Source organism: Spea bombifrons, chromosome 6, assembly GCF_027358695.1.
Source record: "Spea bombifrons isolate aSpeBom1 chromosome 6, aSpeBom1.2.pri, whole genome shotgun sequence".
Lineage (NCBI taxonomy): Eukaryota > Metazoa > Chordata > Amphibia > Anura > Pelobatidae > Spea > Spea bombifrons.
Window position 1 is genome coordinate 41,548,768 of NC_071092.1, and position 24,566 is coordinate 41,573,333.

The following is a 24,566-nucleotide window of genomic DNA, read 5'->3' on the forward strand; positions in this document are numbered from 1 at the left end:
CTGGAGCCTGAGCTTGTTTAAATTGTAGAACAAAGCACACAGCTCTTATATCAGGGGCAAGAGAGGTAAGGATCATGGTCCAATGCATGTGGGTGGAGGCCATACCTGCAGGGGAACAGATCCAAGACTTATTATTCATAAAACCTCTACTCCTTTAACCCTTTCTGTACGCAATAAAAGGGTTTAACCGATCACTCAGTTCTTCATCAAAGCTTTTGTGTAGTGAAGTCTAGTTTCGGTTACAGCATCCATGGCCTTGAGGTCATAACTATCCATGGATTCAACATTTATTTTGCATATCCTTATATTGTACTTATATCCTCATTCTTTACAGAGTAAAAAAAAGTATGGCTCCATAGCTTAAATAGTTCTTTTAGCTCGTTTTCTTGTCCATATCTGAACCAGTTCCAGGTCGATAATTGCCTTTTCTGTGACTTGGTGCCCAAACCACCTGCCTAGCTGGTAATTATAAAGCATTATTATTATTAAATAAGATTCTGATTCCTTGTACGTGGTATCTTTTTTCCAATTTGCCAAAATGTTAACTTTAACTTGTTTTCTGGTTGGTACAAAAATCAGGACGTAAAGATTAAACTTACATGTTAAGATGCAAGTTTTTATCCATAGACGGGCTGAAGCAGAGCCAGAAGATGCGTGTCATTACTCCCTATTTACCCTGCTCAAAGTACTCAGTTTCTTAAAATTGCCTAAATCCTCAAGATACTCAAGAGTGTCGCACCCAACAAGTCAGTGCTCCCCATGTTACCCTTATATTTAATTTTTATGCTGAAGATGTGGCCCCAATATATTCTAGTTTTTACAGTATGTTGCAGGAGGATAAGTGCTTTATAGAAGAGAGGGAACAGACATTTTATTCATACATTTTCACCGTAATCGTCAAAAAAACAAAATTCTGAATTTCTGGTATAAAAATCCACCTCAGGCTAGGTTTCCACTTGTTTTTTTTTTTGCTAAAAACGCCCATAAAAACGCCAATTCAGCCACACGGCGTTTTTTTAGTGAAAAAAACGCTGCGGCCAGATGTTAGCTGTTCTTCAATAGGAAATCGCACAATGCCATATCCACTTGGCGTTTTTCTGTTTGGCGTTTTTTCAGTCCTCTCTGGCGTTTTTCTGCTTTTTTGGGCTCTGTGGCAGTTTTTCTAAATCGCAGCATGTTGACACTCTGGCGTTTTTTGCAAGGAAATCTTGGTGTTTTTCTCCAATAGAAGTCTATTGGAGAGAAAAAACGCCATGAAAAAGCCATGTGGGTTTTGCCTTGGCGTTTTTTATGGCATTTTTCCACAGTTACAATGCAGAGGATGGACCCAGTATCTGTGTGTCCTACGAGAAATAGGCTGGAAACAAACAGTTTCACACAAAGCAAAGTTCATATTGAATTCTACACCATTTGGAACAAACATGCCATTACAAACAAACATACGCGACTGGATCATGCGTGCCAAAAGCAACAGCAAACAATTTGCACCATCATTTGGGGCCAATCTTCCTAGAGGAGCAGACATTCAGAATAAAGCATTCCTTACAAACCACAGAAAAGACACAAAAGGGTCCGCCGGGGAGTTTAAGTAGAACTCTACCAAGAAATGACATCAGGAGGGGGCAGATATTTGCCATTTATCCTAATCCCTTTTAGCTGGGTGAAAATTCCAACGTGTAAAGGCTGGAAAAACTGCCTAAGGTGAAAAAAAGCAATTTCCACAGAAAGGCTAAAACTCCAGAAAAAACATCAAGAAAAAAACGCAAGTGGAAACCTAGCCTCACAGTAGCATTTTTTTCCTGATAGGTACTAGGTAGACCTTATTTTTGGAGGCTGAGGAAAGAGGATGGAGAACTTTTCTTCATTTGTGGTGGGAACACAGGATAATTATTATAATAGTTACTAAAAATGTGTCTGACTCTCAATTAAACCCCACCAAACCTCAGGCATAAAGCCAGCATAACATACCCAGCATTAGGTTTCTTATCCAAGGCTTGAATTGCTAATAAAAATTGACCTGGCAGGTCAAGGGTTCGTTCATATAACCCGATATGAATCATCAAAGGCTTTTACAGCACTCATAAAAAATTTTACAGTAATTTTTTTTATTATTATTTAGTAGGATTTCCTCCCCACAGACTATAATAGCGACCCCCTACTGGGCTGAGTGCAAATACTGAGCCATGTGCAAAGGAGGACCTGATGGAGAACTTTGCGTGGCCTGTTGTGTCTATTCCATGTAAATTACCCCTTAAATAGTTTAAATACCCCTGTGTTCCCAAATAAACTGAGTCCTGTTTTCACCTCCAGATGAGTTCTGTCTGGTGCTTGGGGTGGGCTGCTATGATCCTTTATTGCCCTTTTCAGGACAATAGCCACACTGTGTAACTAAGCTTCAGGTAGCTACCGTGCCAGCGCAGCTCTGGTGCAGCGCCGTCCCCCCTTCTCTCTACAACGCTGGTTCTGTCTGAAGGGGTTAATTGTTGGTGTCCCGGCAGGAGGAAGCCAGGTTTGGCGGGCGTACCCAGTCAGGGTATAGGGCGACCTGTCACAGTGGTCAAGACAACTTGTAGAAGTTCAAACCGAGCATCAGAATTGGGTAAGAAAGGGGATTTAAGTGACTTTGAACATGGCGTGGTTGCTGGTCTGAGTATTTCAGAAACTGCTCATCTACTGGGATTTTCACCCAAACCATCTCTAGGGTTTACAGAGAATGGTCTGAAAAAGAGAAAATATCCTGTGAGTGGCGGTTGTGTGGAAGAAAATGTCTTGATGCCCGCACCTGGGCAGTCCTGGTCGCGTCCCGCAAGAGAAGGCTCCGGGTAGCCAGAGGCCAAAAGTTCCCAGGTATGTTGATGTCAAAGGAGAATGGGCAGACTGGTTCGAGATGACAGAAAGGCAACAGCATTATGCACTTTAACACATATGATACATTTTCATGGTGTCCCCTTTGTAAATGCATGGAAGAATGCAGAATCTGCTCCTATTGCATCTGTCTCACCACCAACAATTTTCTATGTAGGCTTCTGGCTGCTTCCAGTGCTTGCAAACAATTCAAACAGTTTGCTGCAAATTAGTGTTCCTGGGCATTATTGCCCTAGAAGACCATGCTTAAGATCCCTAAAAGTGACATTTATGGCCCTCAGCTAGCAGGATTTGTCACATTCATAGTAAACTCTTACCCCTTTTAGCAGTTATGTCCTTGTCTCGTGTTTCTCCGAGCGATTTGGTGATGAAACTCACAGTAACTCGCAGTGTTCCCCATGTTACCCTTATACCGGTATTTAATTTATGCTGAAGATGTGCCCCGATATATTTTTCTGTCTACTTTACAGTATGTTGCAGGAGGATAAGGGCTTTATAGATAAGAGAGGGTTTCTCTGAGCGATTTGGTGATGAAACTCGCAGTAACTCACCTGGGTTCAAGCAGTTTATATCTGTCATTCTTCTTTAGTCCCACTTGGACAAGTTACCGTTATAAAGAACACCCTGAGTGTGGACTTTCACCACCACCACCACCTTTAGCCTATTCAATGCAATTAGGCATGAAGACAACTTGCTGAAGTTCAAACCGAGCATTAGAAGGCGGAAGAAAGGGGATTTAAGTGACTTTGAACGCAGCATGGTGGTTGTTGGTGCCAGATGGGCTGGTCTGAGTATTTCAGAAACTGCTGATCTACTGGGATTTTCACAAACAACCATCTTTAGGGTTTACAGATAATGGTCCGAAAAAGATATTATATCCAGTGAGCGGCGGTTGTGCGATGGAAATGCCTTGTTGATGTCAGAGGTCAGAGGGGAATGGCCAGACTGCTTCGAGATGACAGAAAGGGCCCCCCTGGAAAATAAGGAAAGGGAGAATATGACTGCTGGCCCAGGTCAGGTCACTGGGAGGTCAGGATAGCTTTAGCCCTTATTGGTTAGTGGGGCGCAACATTGTTGCATGCTAGGGTGTAAAAGTGCAGGACACTCCTACCTCTTTTCCTGCCTGGAGCCTAAGGCCAGGCATTGTCCCTCCCTCACAATTTTACTGTACTCTACTTTTCGTTATGCATGTGTTTGGTTCTGTTTCTCTGTGGTTCTTTTGTAGTCACAGCACGGAAGATTCCCCCCCCCCTTTTTGGTCAGTGTGGAAGTGGTGACATCTGGAAGCTGCGCCCGAATGGGCTTGGGGAGGCGGGTCCAGCGGGTGGCTGATGGCACCCGCTGGGCCAGAACTCTTGGTATCACGTGGTTTGTAACCGCCTGCTAGGCTTAGGCCTAGCAGCTGGCGGGTTGTTAATGGTTATGTCAATGTTATGTTGTTACTGGGGATCTGTTAATAAAGCTGTGGCCAATGCCCTTACCCACACCAGTGAGTTATGTCTTTATTTACAGGTACTGATGGACCTATGAAGCCCAAAACGTACATCTGGGGATCCTCATGCAGAGGACATTTGTCTCATTTATTGTTTCTGGGCTGCCAGGTGTGACAGGGTCAGACTGATATGTTAAAGTTTTCCTTTGTAATAATAATAATAATAATATTAATGACACAAGAGAGCTAAAACCTGAGCTGGTCCTGAGCGGACTTACACCAAAGGACTATTAAGCAGCCGTCCATTCTTAGTGAGTGAATTTCGCCCTTCGGAGATCACTCGAGGCTCACCACAAGCGTAAAGGCGAGTACAGCCGTGGACCTCCTTGCTTCGTTGTGCCTAAAGGAATGCCAACCATAGATCGCCGGTGAGGTCTATGATAAAAAAAACTTACGTCTGGGGTTGTTGGTTCTCTTATGCAGAAAAATTTCTCTGACCTTAATTAAAGTTATATATTAATGGAGATTTCTCTGTAATGGCAAAAGAGAGCTAAAATTTCTCATGTGCCTAAGTGGGATAGACTGTTAAAGGGACACGGCCATTATGTTCCTTTTAATGCACGTAATGCACATTTTAATTGTATTCTTTTAGCTCTATTAGCGTATGCATCTATTTGTATATGCGGACGGCTTGTGATCAATTTTGATGACACATTGATAGCAGATACTGGTCTCTATTACAGATAGATATTATAGGACAATCTAATAGCTAGTGCAAAAAACCCGCAGAAAAACACTATTTGGAAATATGTAAGACAACAAAAATCAGCCAAAAGTCGTAATATTAATAATAGTATTTTATTCTTAAAAGCACCGACTAAATAAATTATTTTATTGCCATTTTTAAAATGGACATTTTTCTAGAGGAGCTTAAAATATACAGAAACGTGGAAATTAAGCATTTGGGGGAAACAAAATTTTATTGGATAATGCAAGTTTATTGACAGATTTTTAAATTTTTTTACCGTTTGTGTTTAAAAAAAAAAGTTTACATTTTCATTGTGAAACCACATCATAAAATCCCATTCATCTTGTCTGAGTGGAAATTACAATTTGTGTAGCAGGATGACACAGAATACCCTATAAAAGCAGCACAGGGATGATGCAGTCAATCTGTGCATTTGTGGCCCTTTTTGCTTCACACCCTAGTGGCTATAGGTGGAATTGCAAGTACAGAGCACACATACCGGTAATACAAATAGTTACAAGTAGATGAATGGAGATACACCAGTGGTTGTTTGATATTAAATAAGAAAATAATTTGCAATCTTCATTGCTTCATAAAAAAATGAATACTAAAAAATAAACAAAATGTATAAAATTTCAGGTCTGTATCCAGGAGATCTCATAAAATATATGTATCTCCCACCGTCTTCCTCTTCTTAAGCTTCTACTTTCTTCAGGTAGACGTGAATTCCATTAAGGGAGCGTAAGACCACCTGTCGGACTTTGAGTGGCTCATTTTCAGGATCAGGTAAGAGCTTGAATCTCTTTAAGATCAGGGACACTGCCACTTTCATCTCATTCATAGCAAAGTTCTGTCCGATGCAGTTCCTGCGCGAAAACATAACAGGCTTTATCTGGGAAACTTTACATGACAAGTAATGGTCAGCCACGTATGAAATGTATATACGGACAAAGTGGTCACTAGTGGTGAGAGTGGTAGATAAGTGAAACAGCCTCCCAGCAGAAGTGGTAGAGGCTAGTACAGTGAGGGAATTTAAACATGCCTGGGGTAGGCATGTGGCTATCCTGAATCTAAGACAAGCCCAAGGAAAAATGGACAGACTAAATGGGCCAAATGGGTCTGATCTGCCATCAGATTCTATGTTTCTTGGGTTACCATTGGTGCACTTCAACATGTAAACATTAATATCTACCTACACCCACCGTATATTGTAACATGAATGAACAGATCATAAAAATAATCGTATAATTCATACGCTCATACGGTGCCGGTTCAATTACAATATATTGCCATATCGCTTTAGCAGAGGCTCAGTTAAGCGTCTACGTTCTGCAGTAGCTGACATCGCAGGTGATCAAGTCGCTCACAGGGTCTTTTATCACATGGGCTGGATTACTCTGGCCAGTTTTTAACCACGTTCTCATTCTGGCATAAAGTAAAATAGCTGCAGAGAAGAAGTAGAAACCCCAGCGTTCTCGAGTTTTACAATACATGCTTCTAGTTGACTTACCTTGGCCCGGCCGAAAAGGGCAGGAAGGCAAAGGGGTGTCTGCCAGATGTATTTTCAGACGAAAATCTCGTTGGGTCAAAAACCTGAAAAAAACAGAAGGTGGTCCTGATGTTCCACATGTATCGAAAGAATGCAATACAAGAATACCAAATGTCTTTGCCTTCATGCTGTCAATGGGGTTGTAAACCTGGAAGCATTCATAAACGTGATTAAGTAAGGTGAAATGTTATGACCAACGCCAAGGTCATGTAAGCATGAGGTGTGGATAGCTGTAAGTTGAGCCCTGCATGATGTATTTCCTATCTTCGGAAAAATCATCTGACCAGCATTATATATACACCTGAATTTGATTTAATATAAATGCATCGGGAACACAATGTGTGAAAAAGCGTCCGTCTTATTACCTCAGGGTCTTGCCATATGCTGGGATTTCTGCCCAAGGCGTAAAAATTCAACACCACAACAGCGCCTGTCAGAGATAAAGGAACGGGTGAGGATATCATTCTTTTATGTAGGTATCTATTAGGCCTCTGATTTCCTTTTATACATTAACTGACTTAAATACACTTCTGAACTATTAACTAATATCAATAAACAGCTAAATGCTGACCTTTTGGTAAACTGCGCCCATCGCAGAATGTGATCGGCTTATCCAATTCGCGGGCCACTTCTGGTACCGGAGGGAAGAGCCGCAAGCTCTCCTTTATGCACAAAGTGGTGTACGGCATCTTCCCCAGGTCTTCCCTGGAAAAGCAATCGATAGAGTCATTAGAAACGTAAGAAACTGATATTTTAAGGTAGTTCCATAGATGTGATCACAAATATGATGCACCATACAACCCAATCACGGCCAATATTGTGGAGATGTTGAACGTACCACTCTACAAAGTCTCTGTCCCCCAGGACCTCCATGATCTCCTCCCGACATTTCTCTTGATGCTCGGGGTATTTGGCCAAACAGTAAAGGATCCAGGAGATCCCGCTGGCCGTAGTATCGTGTCCCTCAAACATGAAGGTGTCCACTTCTGCTCGCAGGTCCTCATCAGACAGACCCTGACCATTTTCATCCTGTTCAGGAGAAAATTAAAAACGGTTTCCAAGCCGACTAACAATTAATGTTAATAATACCGCGCCTACACAGAGGAAAAACTAGTCTACGTTCGGAGGCCATACCTTGGCAAAGAAAAGAATATCGAGGAAATCCAAATGCCTCTTCTTGCTGATCTTATCCAGCTCATTGTCCTGTTTGAGAGATTCTTTCCTCTGTTTAATTACTCTTTCTGTTAGGAACAAAAAGAAATTCGACTAACCTTTTGTTTTAGAATGTAACAATATTTTGCTTGGTTACCCTATAACTTTTAAAAAGGTGGTAATGAAAATGTATACCCGATCCTAAACACAAATGACCCATTTTTTTTATTTTTTTTTAGTAGTCAATGATAGATAAGGACCGATATTATATATATATATTAGGAATGGGCTCCTAAATAGAAATTGAACCTTCACAATTAAATCCTGCATCATACGGAGAGAATACGTCTGTTAATGAAATGTACGGGTGAATGACCTGTGTGTTCATGGGCAACTTTCAGGGCTTTTCGAAATCGCTGTCCATGGGAGCTGAAGTAGTATATTAGGTCATTATGGTATGGAAAAATACGAAGTCTTCTTTCTATCAAATAGGAGAGTTCATACACAGATTTGATGTAATCATTGTCACTGCACAAAAGAGAAGAGGAATAATAATAATGGATTAATGCCCGTTGCAATATGGCGCTCATTGGCACTGTCAGCTGTCGAATACTGACCTATCAGTCTGGCAGTTGCTCTGATAACTGAAGGCACATTTCATGATGGTGTCCAGAGTCATGAGGCTGACATGGTGGAAAAGCTCTACTGGCTTCTGATCTGAAACCAATCTGTCCCATTTTCCCTGTAAGAGAACAAGCAAGAAAATGAGAAGTTCTAAGGATGAAAAGTTGGACGATCAACGATACATCATCACTCTATGCCAGGAGGGGGTTCATTTGGAACATACAAGGCCAGTAGCCTATCTATCTTCAGCGTTGCCCTAGGCCTAACCCAGGGCATCGACCACCGGCTGCCACCTTCATGCTGCCCTCCTCGCTGTTAGTGCCCCGGTAGGGGAATTTATGCAACAGGAATTCTGATTGCCAAAGCGGGTGATTGGCTTCCTGATTTGTGGCAGAGGGTTTGCTGCCACCTGGGCCTAATTGGCCTTGACCAGAATACACCACTGCATAAGACTCTGAAATGTGCAAGTATATTTTTAAACCAGCTTTTTTTCTTTTTTTTTAAGTAATATTTGCATTATCTTTTCATTTTTTCTTTTTTTCAGATGGATGAGCCACAAAAAAGATCTTCATCAACAAATCTAACTATTTTTGGTTTATTTACTTGCATTGTTTTTATATTTTTTCATGAAGGCCACAGATCAGGTAAGGGTGTGTGTGCATGCATGTATGTATGTATGAGTAACTGTGTGAGAGTGTAAGTGTGTGTAAGCATGTGCGTGTTGGATGGATGTGTTTGTGTGTGCTAGAGGGAGTATGTGTTAGCATGAGTGTGGAAGTGTGTGTTAGAGGGAGTTTGTGTTATCAGGGCCGGCCTTAGGGGTGTGCGACCTGGGCCGCACAGGGCGCCATGGCAACAGGGGTGCCTGCTCGAGACTTAAATTAAAACATCAGGGTTTTTTTCTTTTTTTTTTACTTTATTTAACATCCTCCATGTTAAATAAAGTTTTTTAAGCAGTTAGAAGGGGCAGAGGGGGAAGGCAGTGAGAAGGGGCAGAGGTGGTAGATAGTGAGAAGGGGCAGAGGCGAGGAGATTTTTTTTCCTTTATTTTTTGGGGGGGATGGGGGCACCAGAGGAGTAGCCCGCACAGGGCGCCAAAACACTTAAGGCCGGCTCTGTGTGTTATCATGAGTGTGTATATGTGTGTTAGCATGAGTGTGTATGTGTAAGTGTGCGTTAGCGTGAGTATGTACATCTGTGTGTGTTATTGTGAGAGTATGTGTGTAAGTATATGTGCTAGTGTGTAACGAGGCATGGGGCCGATGAGGCTTTACTTGCCCCTGGTCCAGAAGGTGACAAATTCAACAATTACTATAATATTTTCTTTCAGGTAATTATTACCAGCATGACATTGGTACAATCTGATGTCAGCCTGACGTACGGCTTCAGCACATCGTAGTGAAACGCAGGAGTCAGCAGCCGCCGGTGCTGGAACCACTTCGGTCCCGACAGGACCAACAGTCCTTTCCCTAAAACACACAGGGCAGATACTGTAAATACATCGACGCATAGACTAATTACAGTCCGTAATTAAGCATCCTTATAAGTCCAATATATATAACTTACCTATCCAGGGAATAGCAAAGCCATAGCCCAACATGCTCTTGGGATCTGTAAAAACAAAGAGATAAAATAATTCTACAAAATTGCAATTATGTAAAAAAAAAAAAGTTTTTTTACAAAAAATGTTTTAGGTAAATGGCAAAATCTTCTTTTTACATACATATTACAAGTCATAGTAATTGATTAGGTCGTTTTTTTATATTTTTTAAGCAGATCTATTGCTTTCCCATATCCAACATTTTTATGGTTCATATTTCATAAGTTTTTAGTTAAAAAAAAAGTTAAAGCGGCTGCTCCCACAGTTCAATGCGGTTTTCTTTGTTACGCTCTGTAATGATTGTGCGTACAGATTAAGATAAGCAACATATATGTCATAGGTTATACCATGGGAGCAGCAATCTTGACTTCTTGTTTACACCATTTAGACAATTTTTCCTCCCCATTAAGTTATTGCTTTGTAAGTACACATTTTTACACTAAAAACAGTAGTTTAACATTTAAACCAAATTTTGTGGTGCTTAGCTATTAGTCAATCTATCTTTTGATCAATGAATGTCTGCTGATTAATAATAATAATACGATGAATTAATATCTGCGTGGTTGGCTAGCGGATCTCCTGTGCACATATGTGTGCTAATTAATAAATATTGTTATGTCTTACCTTGTCTGGAAAGAATGGCTTTTGCGTAATCAGGATGGCAGATTGTGAGAGTAGGAAAAAAATGTCCCAACCACAACGTGTAACCGTAAGGATATTTTCCGGCATAACCAAGCATGACGTCCATATCTTTTCCATCCTGGGTGAACTGGGGATAATAAATAAATAACGACACTCTTGTTAATCTATTTTCAATATGCTGGCAGAATTCCAATCAAAAATATAGAGTGAATTAAAAAAAAAATTGGCTCTGTCACTTAATGACATCATCAGGGAGCACCATATTCTCCAGTTGGATCGAGTGCCAGCAGGATTATCACAAATGCGACATCGTCTACGTTATTTTGTTTCAACGCTTTCCAGAATGTGACAAAAAAACGAAGACCTCAACCCTCGCATCGATACTATGTATAAAAAATGCTAATTCCATTGAAAGGTTTTTATGGCGCAGGTATGATGTAAGCCCTGATTTACTCATCATATCAAGGTAATGGTAAAAGTTTTTTCGCTTACCTCGTGGGCATTTCCATAGAGCCAGTGGGTCTTAGGTCCCGGGAAAGGACTGAAGGCTGAGACTAACTCACTGTGCTTCAGGTAAAGCTTGGAAACTTTGTAAAGCAGCAGCAAGAAGACGAGCCAACCGGCCCATTGACAGAGCTGAGTTATGTTGAGAGTTCCTGGATCGAGCAGCGCATGGAATGCCATGTTAACGATAGTCGCTGATGACGCAAGCTGGAGCCTCAGCTTGTTTAAGTTGTAGAACGAAGCACACAGCTCTTATATCAGGAGCGAGAACCTATCAGCGAGAGAGGCAGGGATCATGGTTCAATGCATGTGGGTGGAGGCCATACCTTCACCGGATGGAATGAGAAGAAAGAAACCAGATATTCATAAAACTTCTACTCCTTTAACCCTTTGTGTACGAGCATATTGGGTACCTTCTTGTTACGCAACAAAAGGGTTTAACTCGTCACTCAGTTCTTCAGAAAAAAGAATTCAAGCTTTTGTGTAGTGAAGACTATTCTACTAGCTTTGGTTGCACCATCCATGGCCTTGAGGTCGTAACTATCCATGGATTCAACTTTTATTTTGCATATACTTTACTTATATTGTAATCGTATCCTCATTCTTCACAGAGTAAAAAAAGTATGGCTCCATAGCTTAAATAGTTCTTTTAGCTCGTTTTCTTGTCCATATCTGAACCAGTTCCAGGTCGATAATTGCCTTTTCTGTGACTTGGTGCCCAAATTCACCTGCCTATGGAAGGCGATGTCTTAGCTGATAATTATAAAACAATATTATGAAATAAGATTCTGATTCCCTGTACGTGGTATCTTTTTTCCAATTTGCCAAAATGTTAACTTTAACTTGTTTTCTGGTTGGTACAAAAATCAGGACGTAAAGATTAAACGTACATGTTAAATTGCAAGTTTTTACAGTATGTTGCAGGAGGATAAGTGCTTTATAGATAAGAGAGGGAATGCGCTGCAACCGACATGAAATGGAGAAAGATTTTTATTCATACATTTTCACAGTAATCGTCAAAAACACAAAATTCAGAATTTCTGATATAAAAATCCACACCGCAGTAGCGGTTTTTTCCTGATAGGTACTAGGTAGACCTTATTTTTCGAGGCTGAGGAAAGAGGATGGAGAACTTTCTTCATTTGTGGTGGGATCACAGGATAATTATTCTAATAATGATTAAAAATAAGACTATAATAGTGACCCCCTACTGGGCTGAGGTGGGCTGAGCACCGACGGCAGTGGGCAGTCCTGGCCGCGTGAGAAGGCTCCGGGTAGCCGGAGGCCAAAAGTTCCCAGGTATGTTGATGTCAGAGGTCAGCGATGAATGGGCAGACTGGTTCGAGATGACAGAAAGGCAACAGTTTAACACATATGATACATTTCCATGGGGTCCCCTTTGTAAATGCATGGAAGGATGCAGAATCCGCTCCAATTGCATCTGTCTCTCGTCTCACCCCCCAACTATTTTCTATGTAGGCTGCTGGGTGCTTCCAGTGCTTGCAGACAATTCAAACAGTTTGCTGCAAATTAGTGTTCCTGGGTCTTATTCCCCTAGAAGACCATGCTTAAGATCCCTAAAAGTGACATTTATGGCCCTCGGTTAGCAGGGTTTGTCACATTAAATACAGGAAAGCGAGTCATACTTTAAAGTAATCTCTTCTCCCTTGTAGCAGTAAGTACGCCTCCCTTACATTTACAAACTGACGATCAGTTATGTCATTGTCTCGTGATTTGGTGATGAAACTCGCAGTAACTCACCTGGGTTAAAGCAGTTCATATCTGTCATTCTTCACTCCCACTTTGACAGGTTACCTTTGTACAGAGCACCCTGGGTGTGGACTTTCACCACCACCACCTTCAGCCTACTGGGCTGTAAATAAATGAGTGCTAAATAATAAAGTACGGCTGCGCTCTTATCAGCGGAGTCACTTACTACATTGCACAGAACTTACTCCAGGATGTTATTATAGAATCACCTTCATACAGAGCTTCACGTATGGAAAGTATGTTGGATATGCAGACTGTATTAACATATGTAACCTCTTAAGATTCTATACAGTGTGTGTATTTATATATATATATTATATTCTTATTATATCTATCTATCTATCTATCTATCTATATATCTATCTATCTATCTATCTATCTATCTATCTATTATCTATCTATCTATCTATCTATCTATCTATCTATCTATCTCTCTCTCTCTCTCTATATATATATATATATATATATATATATACCGGTATATATCAACCTAACAATACATTGCTTACTACCGGCATCACTAGTTCGGCGTTTGATCACAGCATTCAGGGGGCTAAGCCGGGGGAGGTGTGAAGCACCCCTTCTCTGGGTCGCGGGAGCGGGGTCTTGACAGGCCCTAATCCGTCCACTGATATCAGTAATCCTGGCCGCGTCCCGCAAGGGAAGGCTCCAGGTAGCCGGAGCTCAGACGTTCCCAGGTATGCCTATGGAAGGGACTGTGAATGTTGTGTAGTCGTAAATTATTATTATTATTGTTATTATTATTTATTTTTTTATAGCGGTAACAATTTACGCAGCGCTTAATACAATACGTATATTCAAAGGGTATGACAAGACGAGAATTGACAGACTGCGACAAACCGATACATTAGCTGGAGAGAGCCCGGCTCGCAAGCTTGCAATCTTAAATAAATAAACTCGTAATTCCGTGGCATATCATTTGGTATCATGGAAGGTTGAAATGGCTTTTTTATGATGCAATCCACGTGTTGGCATTAAAAGGGCTGATACATGGTGTTTTTGCCTCCCCGTTCATGCGCTGGGTGTTTCGTTCTTTATATTTTGGTTATTCATGTCTTGTGCCTTCTACACCCCCCCCCCCTCGGGATGAAGAAGATCTGGCAAGAAGATCAGGGGGCTATTGCCCTTTGGGCTGCTCTGCTTTTACATTTTGATGCCTTTGATGCTTTTACATTTTTTTGTGTGTGTTTTTACTTGCAGATTTACATTTAGCCATCAGAGCGACTACAGTAAAAAGAACTTTAACCACCATTGGCCCCATGACTGGATCCTTTTTGAGTTCTATGCATGAGTATTGCGTGTATTCCATTTCTGCAAATGGGTTTGCTGTCTGCCAAAATGTGTGGGTCATTTTGCCATTGTATTACTGGGTCCTTTGGCAAGTGAAAGAGTATATTATATTCCTGATATTAATATTATAGTGAGGACACGGAATGAGAGTGCGGGAAACACGTCGAAAAGTGTTTGGGCGGATGAATGGGAGCTGTCATTAAGCATAGGCTAATTATAAGGTGTTGCCTTTATCACAGGTTACATTATAACCAGACATGATTTCTGTTCATGCAAAGTCATGCTACAGGACCGGTGGTGCAATCATCAGAAATTTCCCGTGGTTATCTATGATGTCATGTTCACTTACAATGAAGTTAAGGGACATAGAATGTGATGGCAGATAAGAACCATTTTCCTGCTGTAAAGACCATCAATCAGTCATTGGCCTCATCTTAGATTTAGGAGCCATCTGACTATCCCAGACATGTTGAAATTCTGGCACTGTTTTAGCCCCTACTACTTCATGTGACCCCGCAGTGTGATACAAGCATCGGGGGCAAGCGCTGGACCTCTCTCCAGGTGGGGTCGGGCCAGCCTTGTTTGCAAGCAAAGTGTGACACAGATATATCCTATTGTTAATAAGAGACGCTGTATGTGTTGTGCGGTTTAGTGTCTGTATGCGTGTTAAATTTTAAGGGTCATGTGATGTAGGACCCTAGTCCTGACCTAGGCAGCACCCATGGCCGCCCTCCCCACTGCTGAGTGCCACAATATAATGGCATATACCAACACCCCATGGTATCACTTGGCACAGCGCCCCATAATTAAAGTGGGCTGCCTGGGGTGATCAGAAAGGAGGCCTCTGGTTTTGCGGCCACCCTAAACCTAATACAGAAAATGCCTCTGTCCTCGTAAGCTTGGAGCTTTATTATTAGTTATTTATTTATTCACATAGCGCCATCATATCGCAAAGATCTGTCCTGCGTCACATAACCATTTGGACGTACAGACGCAAAAGGTAAGGAGGGTCCTGCTGGGCTTACAATCTAGAAGGAAGTGAGCTATATGGGGGCCAACAAGTGCCAATGTTTGAGGTGGACCGGCCAAACTATTGTATCTCAGCATAAAGACTGATTAAATAAACCATATTACTAATAGCGATTAGCTTTATCAGTACTCGTTTCTCTGTGGAACACAATGTCTGTAGGTTTGCCACCATTTTTTGGGAAATTCCACACATAATTTCCTGAAAATCCCCATGACAATAACATAACAATAACATATCCTATATGTCGCCTCCTCGTGACATTATTATTTTAGTTATTTGATTCTCTTGGAAGGAATCCAGATTCTAAATGTACGTCCTGAAGAAACCCCCACTTTCCCTACTGAGTGACGCCTGTTTTAGAAAACCCGAACAATAGAGCAAGTCATCTTCCAAAGAGCGTATTCCAGGTATGAGCGAGCTTTTGGGGTCAAAAACCTGCAAATATAACGGTTCAGATACAACCTAAAATCCAACTCTAGTAGCCTCTCTGGTATATGTTTACCAAAATTTATTGAGTTCTCGTGCCATTTTAACAAGTAGTATCGAATAATAATATATTAAACACGCAATTAGAAACAGTTCAAATCTATACAACCTGGAGTTTGTATCAGAAAATATATTTCTCAATTATAAAGGAATTTCTTGTCAACCAAGGAATTAAAGTCCAAAACCGAGATGGGCTGCAATTACAGTGAGGGTCCGGAGGCAGCCGTTAGGTGCGTAATAATTCCGGCTTGAAAGCTGAAATCAGCTTGCTTTCTTCATGTACACGTGGATGCCATTTTTGGAGCGCAGTACAAGCTGGGGTTGTTTGAGGGCCGGTTTGGAGAGGTCCGGCGACAGCTCGAAGCGCTTCAAAGTCAGAGCAACCGCCACCTTCATTTCATTCATCGCAAAGTTCTGCCCGATGCAGTTTCTGAGATGAAAAACAGGGAAAGCCGGGTTATCTTTGGGGATGCAAACCCTCCGCTTAAAGTCATGGCTTATCCAACTTTAATGAAAAATGTCTTCCCATTAACAATGTGTTCCACACCCAGGGGGTCATGGAAATAAACCATATACATAAGGCTAAACATGTATTGCTCTACAGTATGTTAAGCAAATGAACCTTAACAGATGTATCTTTTAGTCTGATTGATTTTTTTTTAGGTTCTTGACCCACCCTGGACATGTCACCCATACTCTTTACCTTGGTCCCGCAGCAAATGGCGCGTAGGCATGGGAATGGCGCTTGGAGGAATTTTCGGGAGAAAATCTCAGTGGATCAAAGACCTGCAAAACACATTTAATCCATGGGTGGTATAGGGGAAATGGAATTTTAAAGAATTCACCTTTCTTCTCCTCCAGAAAACATTCATGGTTAATCTATTATTATATAACCTAAAGGTGAGATTTTTCTACAGGCACATTTGCCCAACAATTGGGAAGAAAAATGTAAACTTGTGCAAATGGACCAAAAATGATTTGGACAAATTCTTTCGTTCTTGCTGGGCTATGAGAAGATCTCCAGAGTTGAGTTCCCATTGGAAGTTATTGGAAGAGCTCACCGTGGCCAGGCCATCAAAGAATTGTCTTTGATTAAGTTACTCATAAGTTTAGCATGTGCAAAATCACCAACATCACATTTCTTAGAGTAGCCCCGAAACCCACAGGAGTTTTCCCAGTTTAATCCAGTAAATCCAGCGCTGTTATTGTATTGCAATGGATACATGAATGATCCCGATCCTGACCGGACGTGCTCAGTGCTATATGGGTACGCCATACCTCTGGATCTTTCCACACGCTGGAGTTCCGGTGCATGCAGTATATATTAACGCTGACCATACAGCCTGAAAAACAAATCCAATAAGGGTAAAGCCACGGGAAAGTAGATGGTTTTTGAAAACAAACAAAAAATTGAATTTCTAGCGGGACCCCTGTGTCAAAACCACCTGCAGGTAAGGACCGCCCATCCGAGAATGTGATTGGCTTAGCGAGCTGTCTGGATACAGAGGGTACCGGAGGGTAGAGACGGAGACTTTCCTTAATGCACATTGTGGTATAAGGCATCCTACTCAGGTCTTCCCTAGGAATAAGACAGCGAGTCAGTTTGATACAATACGGCTCCGGAATGTCTTTTTCCCAGCTGAAAATATATTGTCTAGAATGTTAAAATATCAACAAGAAATATTTATTGCTTAAAAAGAAAAAATTAAAACTATCGTAATGACATATTAATGAGGGCAGGTGCGACAAATTTGTGTATGTAATACACGCATATATAGTGTATATATTGCATTTACGAAATATGAGAAATGTCAAAAAGTTGCAAGGTGACCGTTCCATGGACCATTATTTTAGTAATATTGCAAATCTATAATAAAAAAATTATAGTAACCAGAAAGAATAGACATTGACTAAGTTAATTAATCCAAGCATATCATGCTGGCATCATGTAACAAACTAACAATTGCATGCTCTCTCGCTCCTTCAGCAACACTTTGATCTCCTCCCGACATTTCTTCTGGTGCTCAGGGTACTGGGCCATACAGTACAAGATCCAGGAGATCCCGCTGGCCGTAGTATCGTGTCCCTCAAACATGAAGGTGTCCACCTCTGCGCGCAGCTCCTCATCAGACAGACCCTGACCATTCTCATCCTATTAGCACAAATATAAGGAAAAATAAATGTAACTAACACTTAGGTGCCCCTTTAAATGAAATGCCCCTTAGCGTACTTCTTCTATAGAAGTTCTAGAAGATCTGGAAACATTACCATAAGAAGCGATAGTAGAGAAGAATGTCGGTTCTGCCCTACATGCCACTGAACAAAGATCTACAAAGGTATCTCTAGTGAGCAGATATCTAGAAATCTTTAAACAATTGCACTGATGAAAAATTAAAGACCGTCTGGGGCTAGCTCGGGTAGCCCTTTCAGTAGCCTAATCTAAGACATTCACGCATATGGTGTCCATCAGCATTTCCCACCTTGGCGCAGAGAAGAATGTCCAGGAAGTCTGGATGCCTCTTTTGCATTAGTTTTTCCATTTCTTCTCCATCTTTTAAGAGTTTCTTCCGCTCTTCAATCACTTTTTCTATCCCAGAAGAATCAAAAAGAAATAATAAAAGAAAAAAAACAAAGCATTTAATTGCTCAACGATCTGTATTCCAACATTGTGAATGATTTACTACACATTCCAAATACGGTACAGAACAGACTAAAGATCTACACTACGCAGAGAGAGGGACGTTACATATATTTGTAATTCATGGCTAGTTAAAAAATAAGAGCAGAAAGCGATCAAAGAATGCCACCTGCGCTGACCCGTGTGACGATGCGCTATCCGGCAGGCCTTGCGGAAACGGAAGCCGTGAGGACTCAGGTGAAAAATGAGGTCATTGTGATACGGAAACGTTCGGATCCTGAGCTGGGTGAGTAAGGAAAGGTCATACACAGCCTGGATGTAGGAGCCGTCGCTGCGGGCAAAACAATCAGCCGTTATATAGCTTGTCAGTTTTAATTACATTTTAAATGACTCAAGATATTTTGGTAATGGCTGTACGGGGGAACCTTGTATGAATGGAGAGGGAAGCCAGTAGGACAGGGTTTGATTTGCACGTCCTTTCCCTGTTCAAAGTGACACTGAGCTGCTTCTTTATGGCAATGCTAATGAAGTCTCTTCCTCCATAGACTTCTATTAGTCAGGGGTCAGGCTGGGTGATTGTGACCAAGCCATTCTACTGTTTACCACAGGCAGTATGATAAGAAGTCAGGGTAGATTAGGCTAAGGTAACAGAGTTACAACATGGCTAAAATGCAACTTTCATATTTTGCACTACTGATATCAATAATAAAAAACTGCGGGAGTTCTCTTTTAAATAGGCGACTCACTTGTCAGTCTGGCAGTTGCTATGGTAACTGAAGGCGGTCTTCATTATGCTGTCGAGTGTCATCATGCTGACATATTGAAAAAGCTCCACTGATTCATCTTTATTGCAGAGAGAATCCCATTTATCCTAAAAGAAAGCAGATATTAACGATTTTTTTGTTTCTTAAAAATGAATATTTGTAAGTATTTTAAAGTCTAGGGAGTATGAGCGAAACTCATCCCCTGGCCAGTGAGCTTAGCCTCAAACAGAAGCTCTCCCCTACACTTAATAAAAAAGACAACTTTATTTAATACATATAAATATTTATTATATAAATATTAACACAAACCTCCTACAAAATACTCTCCTTCCGATGATGACTTACTTTAGCTGAAACATTGTGCGGTATCCTTGGTCTTCTGCTTTAATCACTATATATTTTCATATTGTGTTTATATTTGACATTATTTGTGATTAATTTATGTATCTACGTATGGGGCTTGTTGACTTTATCTATATAACTGTTTATAATAAAGAAGACACTATACATTGGAGACGTGTAATGGTAATTTGTATACTACGATATATGATTAATTAATGCACATTATTTTGGTATATTTATATAAACATTTAAGTTCGCCTTTATTAAATAGAAAATATAATGGAAAAAAAAATAATATTTAGAATAGGTAATTAATATAAAATAATAAGGCATTATGTATATATATATATATATATTACCCACTTATGAAGGCCATTCCTCATTCCTGTAACGTGTACATGCCACTTACCAGCATAACTTTTGTGGAATCGGAGAACAGCTGGATGTACGGCTTCAGCACGTCGTAGTGGAAACCTGGCGTGAGCAGCCGGCGGTGATGGAACCAGGTGTCCCCGGATAGTACAAGTAACCCCTTCCCTGCAACAGACAAGAAGATCATGCCAGCTGACATGGCCGGGAACCAAAATGTCCTTTCCCGGTAAAACGATGATGTCATGGCACACTTAGAGCTAGCTGAATCTATGTTCCCGATCAAGGGAAACGCAATATTTTGTTATTTTGTTGTTTATTATAAATAATAGGTTGAAATGTTTTTTTGCAAATTTTACTTAGAATTTCTTCCGTAACGTAGGCCCCACTGATAAAAAACAACCCAGATTCCTGTTCAACAACATCACCTTAGTAAAATACTGGTAATACCTCACATTCTTGTCTTTTAAAAAAAACAATTAAGGTGAAAAATGTTCCCTTACACTGTACACTATTTCTCATTAGTTTAGAATTTTTTTTTTAATGTATATTTTTTGTAGAAGGAAATGAAGTGTTTTGGCACTCATTTTTATATTCAATACGTAGCCAAAAAGTTAGAAAACAAAAATGTAAAATATATTAAGCACATACCAATCCATGGGACCAGGAAATTGTAACCAGTTGGTGTTTTGGGATCTATGAAAATAGAATAAGTATTAGCAACTTTTTACATCAGAATTCTAACTGCTAAAATATATGTATGTCCCAGAGCATGATGCAGATAAATGCATTATATATATATATATATATATATATATATATATATATATATATATATATATATATATATAGTTACATATGGTATATCTGAATCACTCCATAACTCCAGTTTCTAAGTATTATATCTTAGCTTAAATTTTAGAAAGCAGATGACTATTTAAATTATATATATATATATATATATATATATATATATATATATATATATATATATATATACATATATAATTATACAGTATATTATGTTCAAGGGCTTAAAGCCATTTAAAAAATATACATAGAGCACATGTTTAATAACTAAAATGCTAAAAGTTTAAAATAGACAAATCTTGATGGTCATTTACTTAACAGTCCATCTAAAACATTATGTGCAAATAATAATCAAAATGTGTTGTATTTTATGCACCTGTACTAGATTTATATCTAATATATATATATATATATATATATATATATATATATATATAGTCATGACTTGTATGTGATGAAATTTATCTTTTTCCTGTAGGAATTACCTTTGATTAATATTGACTTTTTTTAAAATAGATTTCATGTGAAACTTTAAGCAAATATTTAAAGCTTGGAATATAAAGGCGATACCCCTATTATTATAGATATTCTATAGGTGAAATGTCACCATGATAGATGGATATGCAAGTGATATGAGCTGATGTATAAACAGTGACATTGCAGTTACATGGTTACTCAGATTTAAAAGGGCATAGAATCGAACCTTACTAAGTAACTATATTTATTTACTGTTCAAGAAAAAGGCAAAAAAAAAGGAAAAATATTAGACTTTTATCCAATATTGCCCCAAGGAATCTAAAAAAATATATATTTCTCCCTGTATCAATCTTATGATAAAGTGAAAGTTAGGTTGCAAGTGACTCGTCTTCATACCTGGTCTTCCGAACACCGCCTTGGCATATTCGGGGTGAGTGATGATCAGGGATGTCACAAACTTTCCAATCCACAATGGGAATGCCTTTGGATATTGCTCTGCCCAGACCATTAGCCGTTCCAGATCCTTGCCATCACGACGAAACTGGGGGGAACATACAAATTATTATGGCAAAAAAAAAAGTATCATGGAGAATGGGTGGCATCAAAAGTGAAAGTGATATATCGTAACAAAAAAATCTGCCACAATAATGGTGTTTAAGTATTTACTAAAGTGAGAGTTGTAGCGTTGTGGTTTAAGTTTAGTATGCATTATGAAGGAACATCTCAATGAAATTCTCCTGGAAGGACGGTTGGTTCTGTGTGATGCTTATTCCAATCAGAGAGGTGACTTTCAAGAAATCAAGGACAACCATGTTCTTCACCTGGAGATGCTCCTCGAGGTTGACCTTTTCTATGGCTGCCAGGTCCTTCCATGATCCGGTACGAGACAGGTGTCGACGTTACAACAAGATCAACTGAGACATTCAAAGGGCTTTTTTTCTCAAAAGAGGAAGAATTTATTCTTGGAGAAAAAGCTAGACTTATGCATTTTGATCTTGCCTCCTCTTGTTTGCACGAGTCTAGTAGAAGCTCAGTAGGGTTTGGTCCTTCATAAAGTCAGTGAGATGAAACTGCATACTCTCCTGCCAAACCTCCCAAAAATAAACCCCCAAAAGCATGAAAACCCAACAATTTGTTGGAAACAAATGGTCTCAATGAGAAACTATTACCAACTGGATTCCGTGTATGCATTGGGTTTAAACAAATGGAGCTAATCAGACAAGAAAACCAGCTGCTTTCTCATACTTCCCACGGCTACTGAAAATGACTCTAACATGAGAAACATTAGTTATATTTACAGTTCAGTTCTCAGGTTTAATGCCTCCTGGGGCAGATGATAAATATCTTTGAATGGTAGGCCAAAGGTGAGTCAATGAAGGCGATAATTACTCCGACGAGAGATAGTACCATACCGTACACACCGTCTGGCCCGCCGTGATCATTCCCCCAGGGAAAGCATTCCATTAAGACGCATAATAAAAAAAAACACACTGGAAGATGAATAATAAATAAGATTTAATGGCAGGAGATAAAGAAACGGGCTAATGGGAGAATATATTATGAAGGACTAACCCTAGTGAGCTTCTCCATTGCCATTTGAGATTAAAAAAAAGGTTTAGATTCACTTCAATACCGTCCCGCTGAGCAAGACACAGAGATAACGATCGTCTAATCTTTACTTGATATTTCATGAATTATAGCCAGAGGTCACATTGCTTAGAGTGAAATACTGTACGGAAAAAGTGGAGGAATATATATATATATACCGGTGTATATATATATATATATATGTATATATACATCATATACAGGAACAAGACCCTATGAACATTGTCAACACCCTATGCATCAATACAATGAAAGCGTAATAGATTCTAAGATTTCTACTCAAAGTCAGCACGTCTTGCATTTGTTTATTGTTAAATGATGTATGCTTTCTATTTTAATAGGTGGTGCATCTCTGACATCAGAGGACAGGAGACGGAGGGCTGAGATATATTCCCCCCCATTATAAGCAATGAGTCCGCTGGTCCTCTGTAAGTAAACTGTATGTTACGCGTTATTCATTAATATATATATTTTGATACGTGCGGGGTTGTGCCTTCCAACTATTCCCTCGTTAGTCTCTTATTAGACCGTAACAAGCAACAGACTGTCCCGCCAGGGATGCCCAGAAACCGTATTCAGGTATGACACGCTATCATCGCATCCGGTACGGATAACCTGGCTCTCACCTGGTTGACGTGTCCGTACAGCCAGTGGCCTGGTGGCCCAGGGAAGCTTTGCAGGACACTTTTCAGATACTTCCATCTGGAATAGAATGTAGCGAATTTCACTGCCAGAATGAGTAAGAATAACAGGATCACCAGCTGCAGGATCTGGTAGATATTCACAGAAATCCACGAGTAATTCAGGATCTTCCACAGGCTGGAAGCCATGATCCTGCAGCGTCTGCTTCGCCTCCGCTTGTTCAGTGTTTTTGTTCCTTGCTTGTTTCACATGTAAGCAGAGCACTGTCGCTCGTCAGCCCTCCCTCTGCTGTCCTTTGACGTCGGATGTGTCCCCGGCTGAGATTCACTGAGCACCTCCTAGTGTGTGAACCGGGGGCTGCAAGCCTTTCAATGGGACCGAGTTACATTTACAGCATCCATATAGACACCGGGGACCAGGGATTCTTATAATAAAAAGTGCCCCGTGCGGGGCAGTAGTGATTCCAATGGAGCCATGTAGTTTATACGTCACATAACCCTCCACACTCTAAAAATGATAGAATGCCAGTGTTTGTAGATTCCAATTACAACGAAACATCTCAATGGATCAAAATGTTTTTGTACAAATTATCATTTGTACTTAAAGCCATCATATTGTCCTTTATTTCTCATCCAAATAGAAGCACTGATGAGAATCCTCTTATTCCCATTGTACATCGCTGCAGAATATGATGGTGCTATATAAAACAATAAATAATATTATTATTAATACTGATAATAATAATGCATTTTGCTTTGTTTCTCCCCCCTCTTGCTACTTGCCCCGCAGGAGTTGCGTTTGATGGAGCGCATCTCTAGGGTCTGCAGTGCGTACAAGCGGATGTTCAACCAACTCCAGCACTGACTTCTAGGGGGTCTAGAGCGACCACCCACGCGCATGCACATTTGGCATTCCCATTGATTTTAATGGAAGTGCTTTTTTAGCCAGTCAGCTAAAACTGTTGCTATAAAATCATTTCAGTAGTGTAGTGGGGCGGCCCATTTGTATGATCCGACTACCTATAACCTATTTGTGTCCTGGTGGAGGTTTAAACGAAAATACAGAGGCAACTTGGAGATCAATAAAAAGCAGGCTGCCGGAGGTATGGCTTCTGGAAATTGCCCGCCGCAGGTCAGTGATGTATCCCAGACACCGATAGCATGGACTGGATTTTCATTTTGAGACTAATTTAGATCCTGTCCA

The 24,566-nt window shown here is 40.3% G+C and overlaps 2 protein-coding genes across 3 annotated transcripts in view; both read right to left on the reverse strand.

Annotated features, from left to right (window-relative positions):
* Positions 1-5,258: 5,258 nt before the first annotated feature.
* The window catches only part of LOC128500895 (cytochrome P450 4B1-like), a 34,747-nt gene continuing 15,439 nt past the window's right edge, over positions 5,259-24,566 (reverse strand). For both annotated transcript variants that reach the window (XM_053470264.1, XM_053470262.1), the window contains exons 5-12: positions 8,364-8,488; positions 8,123-8,274; positions 7,729-7,835; positions 7,433-7,623; positions 7,166-7,299; positions 6,960-7,024; positions 6,556-6,638; positions 5,259-5,911 (exon numbers count right to left, since the gene is read on the reverse strand). In XM_053470264.1, the coding sequence (XP_053326239.1) occupies positions 5,740-5,911; positions 6,556-6,638; positions 6,960-7,024; positions 7,166-7,299; positions 7,433-7,623; positions 7,729-7,835; positions 8,123-8,274; positions 8,364-8,488 (1,029 nt within the window). In that variant the 3' untranslated portion in view covers positions 5,259-5,739. The remainder of the gene's footprint in view (positions 5,912-6,555; positions 6,639-6,959; positions 7,025-7,165; positions 7,300-7,432; positions 7,624-7,728; positions 7,836-8,122; positions 8,275-8,363; positions 8,489-24,566) is intronic.
* On the reverse strand, positions 15,721-23,649 carry LOC128500897 (cytochrome P450 4B1-like). Its single transcript, XM_053470268.1, has 12 exons — positions 23,348-23,649; positions 21,510-21,654; positions 20,478-20,522; positions 19,867-19,994; positions 19,098-19,222; positions 18,531-18,682; positions 18,194-18,300; positions 17,675-17,865; positions 17,159-17,292; positions 16,992-17,056; positions 16,417-16,499; positions 15,721-16,143 (listed from the first exon to the last, which is right to left on the reverse strand). The coding sequence occupies exons 1-12, from the start codon at positions 23,549-23,551 to the stop codon at positions 15,975-15,977; spliced, it is 1,548 nt and encodes a 515-aa protein (XP_053326243.1). The 5' UTR covers positions 23,552-23,649; the 3' UTR covers positions 15,721-15,974.

Bases quoted from the DNA above. Each gene is read 5' to 3' on its own strand.
- LOC128500897 (XM_053470268.1), bottom strand. From the start codon at position 23,551: ATGGCTTCCAGCCTGTGGAAGATCCTGAATTACTCGTGGATTTCTGTG. The intron at 18,683-19,097 runs GTGAGTCGCCTA...TTTTGCCCGCAG, and splicing joins AGCAACTGCCAGACTGACAA to CGACGGCTCCTACATCCAGG. The intron at 17,057-17,158 runs GTGGTTTTGACA...TTTGTTTTTCAG, and splicing joins TGGGCGGTCCTTACCTGCAG to GCTGTATGGTCAGCGTTAAT.